Source organism: Marmota monax, unplaced genomic scaffold (assembly GCF_021218885.2).
Source record: "Marmota monax isolate L192 unplaced genomic scaffold, Marmota_monax_Labrador192_F-V1.1 WCK01_AAM20220418_F8-fsc00044, whole genome shotgun sequence".
Taxonomy (NCBI): Eukaryota; Metazoa; Chordata; class Mammalia; order Rodentia; family Sciuridae; genus Marmota; species Marmota monax.
Window position 1 is genome coordinate 13,669,789 of NW_026695198.1, and position 15,142 is coordinate 13,684,930.

Consider the following 15,142-nt stretch of genomic DNA (forward strand, 5'->3'; position numbering starts at 1 on the left):
ATTTTCTCTCCTTGTCTTTGTCATTTAAAAATATATTCTGGGGATCATTCCATATAATAAGATACTATTTTTCATTCTTATAGCTGTATAATTCTCTATTGTGTGGATACACTAAAATTGATCCAGTATTCTTTTTTTTAAAAGAGAGAGAGAGAGAGAAATTTTTTTAATATTTATTTTTTGGCGGACACAACATCTTTGTTTGTATGTGGTGCTGAGGATCGAACCCGGGCCACACGCATGCCAGGCGAGCGTGCTACCGCTTGAGCCACATCCCCAGCCCGATCCAGTATTCTTTTAATGGACATTTGATTGTTTCCACCCTTTTGCTATTAAAACAGTATGACAATATATAGTCACATGTATAAATCTTTTCATATTTTTCTAAAAAAAATAGTATTATTTAATCCACGGATAATTGAACATCTGATGTCACCCAACATGCTCCTTTGTGGTGTTTGTGCCACTCTGCATTCCCACCACAATGTGTGAAAGTGCCTTTCCCCAAAGCCTTGTCAAAAGGGTATTTTGACAAACTTGGAGATTTCTGTGAACCTGATTGATAAGCAGGGGTGTTTAATTTGCATTTTTCTCATTTTAAACAAGACTGGAATCTTCTCATATAGTCAAGAAGGATTTCTCCCCCTGTGAACAGACTCTCATTCAGTTTTAGTGGAATTCAGCTGTTTTTATTCTCTATCTCTAGAAGCACCCTATAATTATAATACAAAGCTTTGTCTGTGATATAAATTTCAGTATTTTCTTTGATTGTCCCTTCCTACATTTTATTTTTGAAAAATAGGTTCTTCACAACAAACAAGAACCATCCTGACAGAACACATAGTAAAACATATACCTATTTCCCTTAATAGAAGTGTTAACTTGTTAAAAATCAAACATACAACTAACCAAAATAGCATATAAAATAGTTCTATGGATTTTTCCCTACTTCCAAAAATTCCACGTGTTGGGTACCTGGGTCACACATGAGTGCACAAGAGACTTTGGAACTCAGAAGAAAAGCAAGATAAAAGGGTCAGAGTGATTTAGTACGCTCTGTTAGATAGCAGAAATCCCCAAACCATTCAATTCTCCAAGTAATGACAAAACAAAACAAAAAAGCAACAAAATACAGATTTGTTTTTCCAGGGAAAAATTAGCAGAAGGTGAATGGCAATACAAAAATATCTGGTGAAAAGACATCCTTACTTCAAAGAAGTTAACATTTCACCCCTTGTACTGGTACATTTAATAAAACCACCGTCGAGGGGGCTAGTGGCCTTTGGCACATTATGTCCGCACTGAATTCCAATATCACCCTCTTGGCCAGCCTGATATAAATTAGAACTGGCTTGCTTTGACCCTCTTAACTTTTTAGAGAGGCAAAATAATAAAATAGTTAAGAGAATGGCTTTGGGGTTTCAGTCTGTTCAGATCTGAGTTTAGCAATAAATTATCTATGTCTGTAAATTTGCTCAAGTTGCCAAACTCTGTGGACATCAATTTTCTTATGTGTAAGATGAAGATATCAGGAGCTTTGTCACAGGGCTGTGGAGATGAGTGTGAATGTGTGCTTTAAGCCCTTACACAATGCTCATTACACTATGTGCTTGTTAAACCATCTTTCCTCTTCTGCCTACTCAGTCCCCCCGCCCCCGTCACATATTTAAACTTTATGCTGAAACAGTGTAAGCAAGACCATGACACTGTCTTAACCATTTTTCTAGATTAATACCACATTAAATCAGATCTTAATAAAATGTCTTGATAGTGGTGGGGGAAGAAATGGGAAAAGTCCATAAAAAAAGAACAACTTAAAGAGAAGAACAAATATTTAGTAAGCTCTGGATAATTATTTACTTTGCCATTATTTACCCAACGTTTAGTATATTCCACACAATAGCAGGCACTATGGGAAAAGATGGCTAATAATAACAAGAGCAGTTATCACTCCAGTGATTATTCTGGACCAGGAGCCAAAACAATAGGAAATAATGAACATAACCCACTGCAGAGGCTGAGAGTACAGACTCTGAACAGCAAATTTCTGGGTTTGGATTTTAGCTTTTCCACTTACTATGGGACTGAGGGGAACTTATAAGACTCTAAGAGTTCCTGTTATTCTATCTGTTCAACTGGGGAGTCATAGTTTCCATCCCATAAATACAACTGTTAAGAGCTTGGGTTCTAGAGTTATTTTCTATCTATATAATATTTGGTAAATTTCGTACCTCCTTTCTGTCCAACTTTCTCATTCTTCAAGTGGCAATAATAATCCCTATTTCACAGGGCATTAGTAAATACTGAACAAGATAAATGAGATAAATCATTTAGAATAGTGACTGGCACATAGAAGGTTCTCAAGAGTGTCAGCTATTTTTATTGAGATAAATGGATAAACTATATGAAATACTTCCCCAGGGTCTAAAATACAGCACACACTAAATAGTACATTATTATTCATGATGTTTATTATCATTATGCATCTGTTTAAAGATTCAAGAACTAAAAGTCAACCTCACTATCATTCAACATGGAATGAATGATAGCAGTATTTCTGATGAGTTTTCTAAAATATATGTGGATTGCCTCTATCTCTAAATCCTCCAACATATATTTTTTTTCTTAAGCTAGAAAGAACATCAGAGAGGCATGTCCTCTCCTTCACTATTGAGATTTCCACTGGAATTGTTCTAACAGAAATTTGCTTTTTCATTAAAACATCTGTCTAGGTGGGTGGACGTTATTGTAAGAATTCCTGTTAAAGTAATGGTCTTATTTAGTCAAAGTATAGATACATTGTAGTAAAAGCAAATGTACTAAAGCACTAAATGCATGTATTTATTTGTAGTTAAATATGCATAATATAAAATTAATATCACAACCACTTTTAAGGTATCATTCAGGTGCACTATATGTATTCACATTATTGTTCAGTCTCTGGGCCTACCAATGTTGAGCAGACATCTTTCATCTTGCAAAACAAATTCTAGAGTCATTAAAAAACTGCTCCGCATCTCCCTTCACCCAACCCTTGACAACTACCTTTCTGTTTCTGCATCTATAAATGTGACTACTTTACCTCATATACGTGATATCTCATGATATTTGTCTATGACTGGTTTATTTCGTGTAACACAGGTCTTCAAAGTTCACACAAGTTGTATATGTGACCATATTTTCTTCTTTTGAAGAATGGATAATATTCCATTGTGTGCGTTCACTGCATTTTTCTTATGACTTCATCTTTCAATGAACTTTTGGGTTGCTTTTTCCTCTTGCCTATTGTGATCAATGCTGCTATGAACACGAATATCCAAGTATGTATTAGAGACTCTACTTTCAATGAGATCTTCATCCATGCCTCTAGTATAGTACAACATCTTAGACTGAGTAATTTAAACAACAAGAGAAATTTATTTCTCATGTTCCAGAGGCTGAGAAGCCCAAGATCAAGATGCCAGAAGATTTAGTGTCTGCTTCCACAATGGAGCTTTCTTGCTGCTCACTTGAAGGAGAGGATGAACAAACATGTCCTCATATGGCACAGGCCAAACAGGCTGCCCAAAGCACTTTTATAAAGAAAATAATCTTATTCTTGAGGGGAACAACTTGTGACCTACTCTATTTCTGAAGGTCCTGTACTTAATATCATTACATTGGATATTAAGTTCTAACATGACTTGTAGAAGGAAACAAACATTAAAATCATGGTCCATGGTAACTCTATTTTTAATTATTTGAAGAAGTGCCATACTGTTTTCCATAGTGGCTGCACCATTTGATATTCCCAGCAACAGTGCACAAGACTCCCAATTTCTCCACATCTTTACCAACACTTACTATTTTCTATTGTTCATTTTTTTTTCTTGTAGTAGCATCCTAATGGATATGAGAATGGATATGTTGTACATATCCATTAGGCATAGACTAAGACCTCATTGAAAGTAGAGTCTCCAACAGATACTTGGAATGTTCAGTACATGTTCATAGCAGCATTGATCACAATAGGCAAGAGGAGAAAGCAACCCACTGTGGTTTTGATTTAGATTTTTCCAATGCTCAGTGATATTGAGCACCTTTTCAAATAATTGTTGGCCTTCTATATATCATCTTTGGGGAAAAGTCACTTCAAGTTCTTTGCTCATTTTTAACCAAGTTATTTGTTTTTTGGTTGAAGAGTTGCAGGGGTTTGTTAAACATCCTAGATCATTGCCCCTCATCAGTTTTATTACTTGTGAATGTTTGTCCTGTTCCATGAGTTGCCATTTCATTCTGTTGACAGTATCTTTTGGTGCACTGAAGTATAAGAATATTTTTGAGAACATTGTTGATTACAGCATCTGCTTCAAAAGGATAAATGGAAGACAAATTTCTCAGGATTCAGTAGAGGGAATGATTAGTTTCCCATGAACACCTGGTTTGCTGTGATCCTATGGATGGTGACAACACTGATAAAAAGTTCAGTTGTGGGCCAGGGATGTAGTTCAATGGCAGAGTGCTTGCCTACTATGCATGAGGCCTGAGTTGGAGCTCTGGTGCAGTAAAACAGAAACAAAAAAATTCAATTGTGGCAAAACTACAACAACACTACAGAACCTCAAACCTACATTTTGTGCAGGAGGTTTAATTTTTCCTATGTTCTATTCCCTGTGAAATGATTTTACCATATAGTACTTTGAAATGTTCATATTTGGGATATTTTAGCTATCTACCCCAATTATTCTATATCAGGAAATTAATGTCACTTTTTTAAAAAAGAAAAAAATTCTTTTTTATTTTTAGTTGTATATGGACACAATACCTTTTTAAAAATTTTTTATTTTTGTGTTGCTGAGGATGGAACCCAGTGCCCCACACATGCGAAGCAAGTGCTCTATCACTGAGCCACAACCCCAGCCCCTAATATCATTTTAATAGTTATTAAACCCCCTAAATATTACACAGAAAGAACTCAAGCTCAGCATCTGTGATACCTTCCTAGGGGCTGTGTAGTAATGACAGGAGCCAGGATTCAAGCCAAGGTCTATCTATGGATTTTTCCATAATACTAAGGTACATCTTTAATCAGTGAACACAAAAACCCACAATATGAGACAAGGAATGTCATTGGGATGAAGTCACTGTATCCTTCAAGGGACTATGAAAAACGACCTTGCTCTCTGCAAGGCTGTCCAGGGAAGGCTGGAGTTTGAAGGATGGATATCAGTTGGAGAGAAGGAAAGAAATGGCATGCACAAAAATTTGGGAATAAATAAAAGTATGACCTGGAGGTACTATACTCTGGCTTTCTGATCCTATCAAAGTATGTACAGTACAAAGTAAAGTGCAGTACTGAGTTCAATACAAAGTCTGAATAGAGAAGAAAAGGAATATAAGATCTAGAATACAAATGTGGGCCCAGATAAAGACTTAATTCTAGAGGCTGGGGCTGTAGCTCAGTGGCAGAGCACTTGCCGAGCATGCATGAGGCCCTGGATTTGACCTTCAGCCCCGCATAAAAATAAACAATTAAAATAAGGGCATTCTGTCCATCTATAGCTATAAAAAATTTTTAAAAAGACTTAATTCTAGCATAACAAATCTGTACTTAATATGGCAGGTAGCAGGGAGTTTAGGAAATTTTTTCACAGGATTCTGCTTTAGGTAGGTTCCTTAGGTGCTTCATCTTAGCTAGAGTTTCCTAGAATCAGAGACTGAGAAAGTGGTTTATTAAGGGGTTCTCTCAAGTGAAACCTTTAAGAAAATAAAGGAAGCAGGAGAAGACAGAGAAGCTAGGCAAAGATATGCCTTTGGTTTAAGGCTCCTCTCAAGACGATCCCATACAGAGCTCTGGAATGTGGACAAGGAGCTCAGAGCCCAGTCAGTCATGGGCTGAAGACCAACTCAGGGATCTCTGGTTATGATAAATCCCACTGGGTTGATACAACCCTTGGGAGAAGAGTAAGATCATAAGCACCTAATGGGGTAGTGGAAGGATAGATCACACTGCCTTAGTAACGGGGAACTGGGATGGCACTAACAGTGTCTACGATATGGCATTTTGAAGGGTAAATTCAAAGTATAGGAGCCTGAATATTATATATATAATTATATATTAATAAAATTAAAATAGTCATATATTAATAATTGTATCAATTATACATTAATAAATTATATATATATATATATGTAATAAAATTACACATACTCATATATATACAAAATACTACCATGTGAAATTGGATAGTGGCTGTATAGGCAAAATGATGACCTCTCAAAAATGTCTACATCCTAACCCCTAAAACCTGTGGGCCACATAGCTAGAAAATGCCAAGATAGTGAATAATGGTAATGATAATAAATATGTTACATAACATAGCCAAAAGAACTCTGTATGATTAAAGTTGAAGACCTTGAGATGGGAAGATTATCTGGATTAGCCATGTGGCCCCAACTTAACATGATTCTGGAAAAGCAAAGAGCCTTTCTACACATGAAATGAGTGATAAGACATTGCTGGCTCTCAGGTATAGCAAAGGGACCAGGCACTAAAGAACAGAACAACCTCTAGAAGCTGGAAGAAGGCAGAGAAAGAGATTTTCCCTAGAACCTTCAGGAAGGACTGCAGCCCCGAGGAGCACCTCGACATTACCTCAGAGGGACTCATGCTGAACTTCTAAACCACAGAACTTTAAGATAATAAATTGGTGTAGTTTTAATTTATTATAAAACCAAGGAAAACCAAATACTGGCTAAAGAAGGAAGTGAAAAGACTAAAGAATAAGTAATGATAGCGTTCTCACAATTTTAAAAAGGCCCTAACAGTAATATTACTCTTTTATTTTTTTTATTTAAGTAGAACTAAAAATTCTTATTACTTTAATCAGAATTTGTCAACTAACTTTAAAGGTCACAGAAAAAAAATGATTTCAACAAAATGACAGGTGAATTGGAATGTGAGAATAAAAGAGCAATGTTTTATAAAGGTTAAGAAGAATACACCTTTAATGAAACCTCAAAAACATGAAGGGAAGATTAAAAGAAAGGGTCTGTAATTACTTTCCTTATTACATTGAAGACACAGGGGCCAGGCCAACACAAACCGCAAAACACTCTGATTGACTGTTTCTTCGCAGCTGCCTGAGCTTCACTTCTGCCTATTCAGGAAAGTTCTGGACTATGAGCTTCATGGTCACCAGGGGGTGCTATAGGACAGTTTCTCCCACTTAGCCAAGGGCGCTCTCCAGGCAAGCAAAGATTGGTGGCCATAGCCCTGGCACCCTTGAAAATCAAATGCAAGAAGAGTAGGATCAAGTTTTATTTTTTTTTTTTGCACTGACCTAAATATTTTTCAGTAATAGTGTTATTTATGATAACTGTCAGCATCCTCAATAAAAGTGAAAATAAATGTGCAAAGAAATTTTAGGAATTTCCATAAAGTTTTCAAAAATAGAAATATTATGTAAGTAAATGAAAACTGACAGAGTCTTTCAATTCCATTAAATGGACACTTTCCTGACCTAAGGCTGAGAAGAAAGAGAGCGTGAGGGGAAGGATATGTCCTGAGGATGGTACTTAACCAAGTGTTAGGGTATTCACAACTTACCCGGTGAGAGTTACATCCATGTCAGCACAAGGAATAATAAATGTTTTTTTTTTTTTTTTTTCTCACCGAAAATGGTACAGACACCAATGCCACCACAAGTCAGAGAACAGGGCAAAGGGGAGAAGAAAACCAAGAAGAGGAACAACCCCATACAAGGTATAGTCAGCCAGGGTTTTGCAGACTATATTAGAAAAAGTAAATGAATTTAGAAGTGATGATGATTATATGTAGTACTTAAAATGAACATAGTTCACAAATGCAAGGCATAGAAATCTTAAGTTTTTGAAAATTGTAAGGGAGGTCGTGGCATAAGGACACTAACAGGGTAAAACAACGAGGGACATACAGAGCAGGGCAGGAATTGCTGAAGAAATCCAGATCACACCTGTCCCTCATCACCCAGGCTATTCTATATAGTCAAGATCTAGTTTTGTATGGCACTAGTACAGATAGAAACCAAACTAGTCTTAAAACATTATGATGATTTATTACATTATCTGAATATATTAATGTTTATGCCTATATCTTATTCATTTTTTAGTGAGTCAGAAATGCATTTTTATGGTGCAAAATTCAACGGGTATATTCCTATTTCAGGTAGAATACAAACTTTATTTATTGTTTCTGTTAATACAATTTTTATATTGTAGGTTATTTTAAAGTGTCATGATTCAAATGATTCCAATTTTGTACAATAGTTTCTATCATGTTCTTTCAATCTATCTATCTAGGCACCAAGCCAGATTTCAATATAGTTTTTGTTTAGAGAGATATCTAAACAGATAGTCATCAAATATTGATGAAGACTATATTTCTAAGTGCTTCTCCCTTTTCTAACTATATTTCTGATGCCTGATTTTTTTATCCAAAAAATTATAACAGACTGAATACAGAAACAAATAAAGAAATTCAACAGTTTTCTGCACAGCCAGATCGTAAAGAGGTTTCCAAAAACATGAACAAGATAACTTTCTCAATAATTATTTTGCATTGGAAAATAAAGCATTTTCATACATACAGGTTATTCGTGTTAAAGTACTGGTTTTAGTCATTACTTCTTCTAAAATGATATAAGCATGTGAAATTTTTACCAGTTTTAATTTCTAACATGGAAAATATTGGTGTATATAATAATCAGCATAATTCAAAGCTGTTTGGGATCCTTCCACAATTTATATAAGGGGTCCTGACACTAAAAAAAAAAAAAAATTAAAAAATTGGAAACTTCTATCCCAGTGAATCAAATCTCCCTCACAAAGTATCAACTCATAAAAACATACTTAATAGAGAATTCAAACAAATGATCCTACAGAGAACTCTTATGTTATCCACCACCTGACAAATTTGGTCTTTCCCTAGGTTTTTCCAATTTTGGTAAGCATCACCTCAGTTTACCTCCTTCATGATTTCCTGAATCTAGGAATCATCTTTGACTAATTTTTCTGCAACTCCCACAGTCAATCCATTGGTGGTGCTACTGACACTGGTGTGAAAACACATTCTTAATCAAACCTCTCCCAGCAACTTCACAACTACCACTGTTCAAACCATCATATTGTCTCGGCATATTAGAAAACTGAAAACAAGCGACTGAACTTAATGACTGAGTGAGTGTCTATGTCGTCGTCGTCGTCGTCGTCGTCATCATCATCATCATCATCATCATCATTTATATACAGCCCAAATCCAAACAATTAACATAATAAAATGTTGCTAGTTTTCATTTTTAATGCAGTTACTTAGTGGTTCTGTTCTCTCTAACCAAATTTCAAAGGCCTTAACTCCAAAGAACAGGTAATACATATTCATAAGAGAATCTATATAACTTTGAAAGATTTTAAATGTTAACACTTAAATTATGTTTTAACATTTTTATGTTTTAACTTTAATTTAGATAGCAGATTAAAACAGAAATCACACATTTTCTTTTCATTAGGTATGTAGTTCAACTTACCTTATCAAGTTCATCTGAAATTGCAATACCTGGGATTCAAAAGAGATTTGTAGAAAAAAAATATTTTAGAAGCAATCTTCAACAACCGAACATTACAAGCAAAAACAAAACTTCATCTGTAAAACTAGTGTATCTCCCAACTTAAATTTTCTTTTCATTTGTTCTTCAAAATGATGCAGCACATACTGTCTACTAATGAAAACAAACTAGGGACTGAAGTCAACTATGACAGCCATGAAATGCTGAAACAGGGCAAGCAAGTTATGCAAGGACAACAAACAAGTACCCCATCTCTTAGAGGTTGGTAGAGGCAGAGCAAACTGGCAGAACAACTGTGGAACCACCTTTACGTTATGGTGACAATAGAGTATACTACTTATTCTGTTACAATTTTGTTTCTTAAGAACTGATTTACTCTGTAACATTGGTCTACCAGTCTGTTTTGGTGCCAATACCATGCTGTTTTTGTTACTACTGCTCTGTAGTATGGTTTAAGGTCTGGTATAGTGATGCCACCTGCTTTACTCTTCCTGCTAAGGATTGCTTTAGCTATTCTGGGTCTCTTATTTTTCCAGATGAATTTCATGATTGCTTTTCCATTTCTAGGAGGAATATCATTGGAATTTTGATTGGAATTGCATTAAATCTGTATAGTGCTTTTGAAAGTATGGTTATTTTGATACTATTAATTATGCCTATCCAAGAGCAAGGTAGATCTTTCCCAGAGACTAACCTACAAAATTACAATTATCTTAAATTAGACAAAGGTGCCAAAAACATGCATTGGAGAAATTTGTCTTCAACAAATGGTGCTGGGAAAACTGGAAATCCAAATGCAACAAAATGAAATTAAACCCCTATCACTGGCCATGCACAAGACTCAACTCAAAATGAATCAAGGACCCAGGAATAAAACCAGAGACTCTGTGTCTAACAGAAGAAAAAGTAGGCCCTAATCTTTATCATGAGGGATTAGGCCCCAACTTCCTTAATAAGACTCCTGTGATGCAAGAATTAAAATCAAGAATCAATAAATGGGACGGACTCAAACTAAAAAGTTTCTTTGCAGCAAAAGAAACAATCTGTGAGGTGAATAGAGAGCCTACATCTTGGGAACAAATCTTTACCCCTCACATATCAGATAGAGCACTAATCTCTAGGGTATATAAAGAACTCAAAAAGTTAACACCAAAAAACAAATAACCCAATCAATAAATAAGACTAGGACCTGAACAGACACTTCTCAGAAGATGATACACAATCAATCAACAAATATATGAAAAAATGTTCATCATCACTAGCACTTAGAGATATGCAAATCAAAATTATTCTAAGATTCCATCTCACTCCAGTCAGAATGGCAACTATTATGAACACAAACAACAATAATTGTTGGCAAGAATGTAACAGAAAGGTACACTCATACGTTGCTGGTGGGACTGCAAATTGGTGCAGCCAATATGGAAAGAAGTATGGAGATTCCTTGGAAAATTGGGAATGGAACCACCATTTGACCCAGCTATCCCTCTCCTCGGTCTATACCCAAAGATCTTAAAAACAACATACTACAGGGACACATCCACATCAATGTTTATAGAAGCACAATTCACAATAGCTTAATTGTGGAACCAACCTAGATACCCTTCAATAGATGAATGGATAAAAAAAAAATCGGCATATATTCACAATGGAATATTACTCAGCAATAAAAGAGAATTTATTGATTTTATTCATGGCATTTGCAGGTAAATGGATGGAGTTAGAGAAGAAAATGCTAAGTGAAGTTAGCCAATCCTAAATAACCAAATGCTGAATGTTTTCTTTGATATAAGGAGGCTCATTCATAGTGGAATAAGGAGCAGAAGCATGGGAGGAATAGATGAACTCTAGATGGGGCAGAGGGCTTGGAGGGGATGGGAGGGGACATGGGGTTATAAATGATGGTGGAATGTGATGATCATTATTATCTAAAGTACATGTATGAAGACACAAATTGGTGTGAATATACTTTGTATACAACCAGAGATATGAAAAATTGTGCTCTATATGTGTAATCAGAATTTTAGACCTATCAACACATCTGCAGATCGCCAAGACTTTGCTACACTCACACACAGGTCACTCAGTTGCTATCTACCCACTTCACAATGCCATGCTGGGCTCCCCCAACCTCACCAGACACCCTGGTGCTGAAAGCAGACTACCGCCATCTTGGCTCAACATTATCACCATATTAGGCAGGGGCAGTTCCCAGATTGGATCTACAGGGGCCAGTGAATTTTCATAGAAATCACCAGTGCTGCAACCACTTGCCCAGAAATCTGAGCCTCTGGGCTCAAGTAAGTCTCAGGACTCTAGACCCAAAGCCCACAGTTCTAGCCCACTTGCAGCTCACAAGTGGCTTAGCAGAAACACCTATTAGCACTTCTGCAGAATTCCAGACTGCACTCTGCTCCCACGCAGATCACTTGGCTTCTACCTATTCCTACCTTGGTAGCCCAAGGCCATTGCCCAGCTACCCCCACATCACCAGACACCCCAGCGCTGGAAGCAGACCAATTACATCTTGGAAAACTTTCCTCGCCATTTTGTGGTGGGCGTGGCTATCAGATCAGATTGCCATTTGAGCAGGTACCTGATTTCCAATTCCTACCCCTTCCTCAACAGCATTAACTTGGCACAGTGGCCACCCAACACAAGAACAGCTCTTAGTTGGACAGGACTGCAGTGCGAATAGGGTGCCGCCTGCCTGGTGTGAGCAGTTGAGACCTGATAAATAAGAAAGAGGAGAGGACTAAAGTTTGGAGCATAACAGAGAAATCAGGATTTGGGAAATCTCCAGGCAAGAGAAGGAGATGACACTGGGGGCTCAAGTCAGATGAGTGGTCACAAAAAAAGACCCATGAGGCGCTATTTCCTGCTGGAACTGGTGAGCAGAACTCCCTGCTTCCAGATGCTCCACAACAGGTCCAGTCTTCTCACCCTGATTTCCTACACCATCCTGAGGGCAGAGACACCTACTGGATGAGACAATCCCACCTACTGGATGAGAAGAGAAAGAAATGGATCTCTAATAAGAATATCTCTTTTTTTTTCTCTTCTTCTTTCTCTTCTACACTTCTATTCTCTGGCCCTCACATCCCCAACCTATGTAAAACCAAGAACTTTGCATGAAATAGGACTTTGAGGACTAAGTCACCTGAATAATATAATATAGAGGAATTGCATAAGCCCCATTTTTCTTTTTCTTCTCTCTATTTTTTCTTTCTTTCTTTTCCTTTTTTTTCTCTTCTTCATTCACCCTCAAAATTATACTATTTAAACATCCTGTATTTTTCTAAAAACATATGTGTGTTTGTTTTATGACTCTACTGTCTTCCCATGTAATTGTCTACCTCAAATTACCTCCTATCTATTTTCCTGCTACTAACCCTCTTCACTAGATTTCTCCTTCACATTTCCTAAGATATATTAACTCTATACCCTCATATTTTCTCCCCTCAATATTTAGTCTCATGTTTGACTCCCAGTTCATTGTCCACCACCAGAAACTGTAAACCTTTTTTTTTTGAAACTCCTGATTATATTTTAATAACAATTGAATCCAACATTTCTGGACATTGAGACTAAACTGTAAATGTCTTAATAACAACAATTGGTTCATAGGTGATGTATTGTTGATATTGGGATCTGTTAACATTGTCCTTCCCCACAGAGGAGAGATCTTGGAACCGTACAAGAGCACTACAAATCTATAGGGTAAAAACAATAACACACCAGATCCACAGAGCTGGAAAGAAAGAAACACGAGCAACATGAAAAGACAAGGGTAGAAAATACCACAAACAAATCAAGACAACACATCATTAAAAGCATTGGCAGCTATGGCAGAAAAAAGACAGAGAAAGATTTCAAGATATACATGGTTAAAATGTTTGGGGATCTCAAAGAAGACATAAGAGAACAAATACAGGCAGTGAAAGATCACTTCGACAATGAGCTACATAAACAAATCCAAGAAGCAAAAGATCACCTCAACAGAGAGATAGAGGTTCTACATAATAAAACAAACAAAAATCCTGTAAATTAAAGAAATAATAAACAAAATTAAAAACTCAAATGAAAGTATCACCAACAGAGTAGACCACTTAGAAGACAGGATGTCAGACAATGAAGATAAAATAAATCATCTTGAAAAGAACATAGACTACACAGTGAAAATGATAAGAAACCACAAGCAGAACATTCAAGAAATATGGGATAGCCTAAAAAGAACAACTTTAAAGAGTTATTGGGATAGAGGAAGGCATAGAGTTCCAAATCAAAGGAATGAACAATCTATTCAACAAAATAATATCAAAAAACTTTCCAAACATGAAGAATGAATTGGAAATCCAAATTCAAGAAGACTACAGTACGCTGAATGTACAAAATCACAATAGACCCACACCAAGGCACATTATATTGAAAATGTCCAACATACAGAATAAGGAGAGAATTTTAAAAGCCACAAGAGAAAGGAATCAGATTACTTATAAGGGAAAATCAATTAGGATAATGGCAGGCTTTTCAACACAGATCCTGAAAGCCAGAAGATCCATGAGCAACATATATCAAGCTCTGAAAGATAATAAGTGCCAACCAAGAATCTTGCAACCAGCAAAATTCAGCTTTAGATTTGAAGATGAAATAAAAACCTACCACGATAAACAAAATTAAAAGAATTCATAGATAGAAAACTGGTACTACAAAACATCTTTGGCAAAATATTTCATGAAGAGGAAATGAAAAAGAACAATGAAAATCAGCAGAGGAAGGTAGTATACTAAAGAAAAACCTAATCAAAGAAGAAAACGAATTCAAGTAAAATAACAAAAATAAACAAATATGGCTGGAAATAAAAACCATGTCTCAATAGTAACCCTAAATGTTAATGGTTTAAACTCTCCAATCAAAAGGCATAGACTAGCAGATTGGAGGAAAAAAAAAAAGATCCAACAATATGCTGCCTCCAGGAGACACATCTGATAGGAAAAGACATACATGACTGACGGTGAAAGATTGGGAAAAATCATACCACTCACATGGACTATGGAAGCAAGCAGGGGTTTCCACTACTCATATCAAATAAAGTAGACTTCAAGCCAAGGTTAATCAAAAGGGATAAAAATGGACATTACATACTGCTCAAGGGAACCATACACCAACAAGACATAACAATCATAAATATATATGCCCCAAATAATGGTGCAGCTATGTTCATCAAACAAACTCTTCTCAAGTTCAAGAGTCAAATTGACCACAACACAATAATCTTGAGTGAATTTAACACACCTCTCTCACCACTGGATAGATCTTCCAAACAAAAGTTGAATTAAAAAACTATAGAACTTAATAACACAACCAATAACTTAGACTTAACTGACATATATAGAATATTTCAACCTGCATTAAGCAGATACACTTTCTTCTCAGTAGCACATGGTTCCTTCTCTAAAATAGAACATATATTATGCCACAAAGCAACTCTTAGCAAATACAAAAAATTAGAGATACTACCATGCATTTTATCAGATCATAATGGAATGAAATTGGAAATC

The 15,142-nt window shown here is 36.1% G+C and overlaps 1 protein-coding gene across 1 annotated transcript in view; it reads right to left on the reverse strand.

Annotated features, from left to right (window-relative positions):
• The window catches only part of CUNH8orf34 (chromosome unknown C8orf34 homolog), a 404,315-nt gene that overhangs the window by 260,296 nt on the left and 128,877 nt on the right, over positions 1 to 15,142 (reverse strand). Inside the window, 1 exon segment of the mRNA XM_046428478.2 lies at positions 9,543 to 9,571. Within this exon segment, the coding sequence (XP_046284434.2) occupies positions 9,543 to 9,571 (29 nt within the window).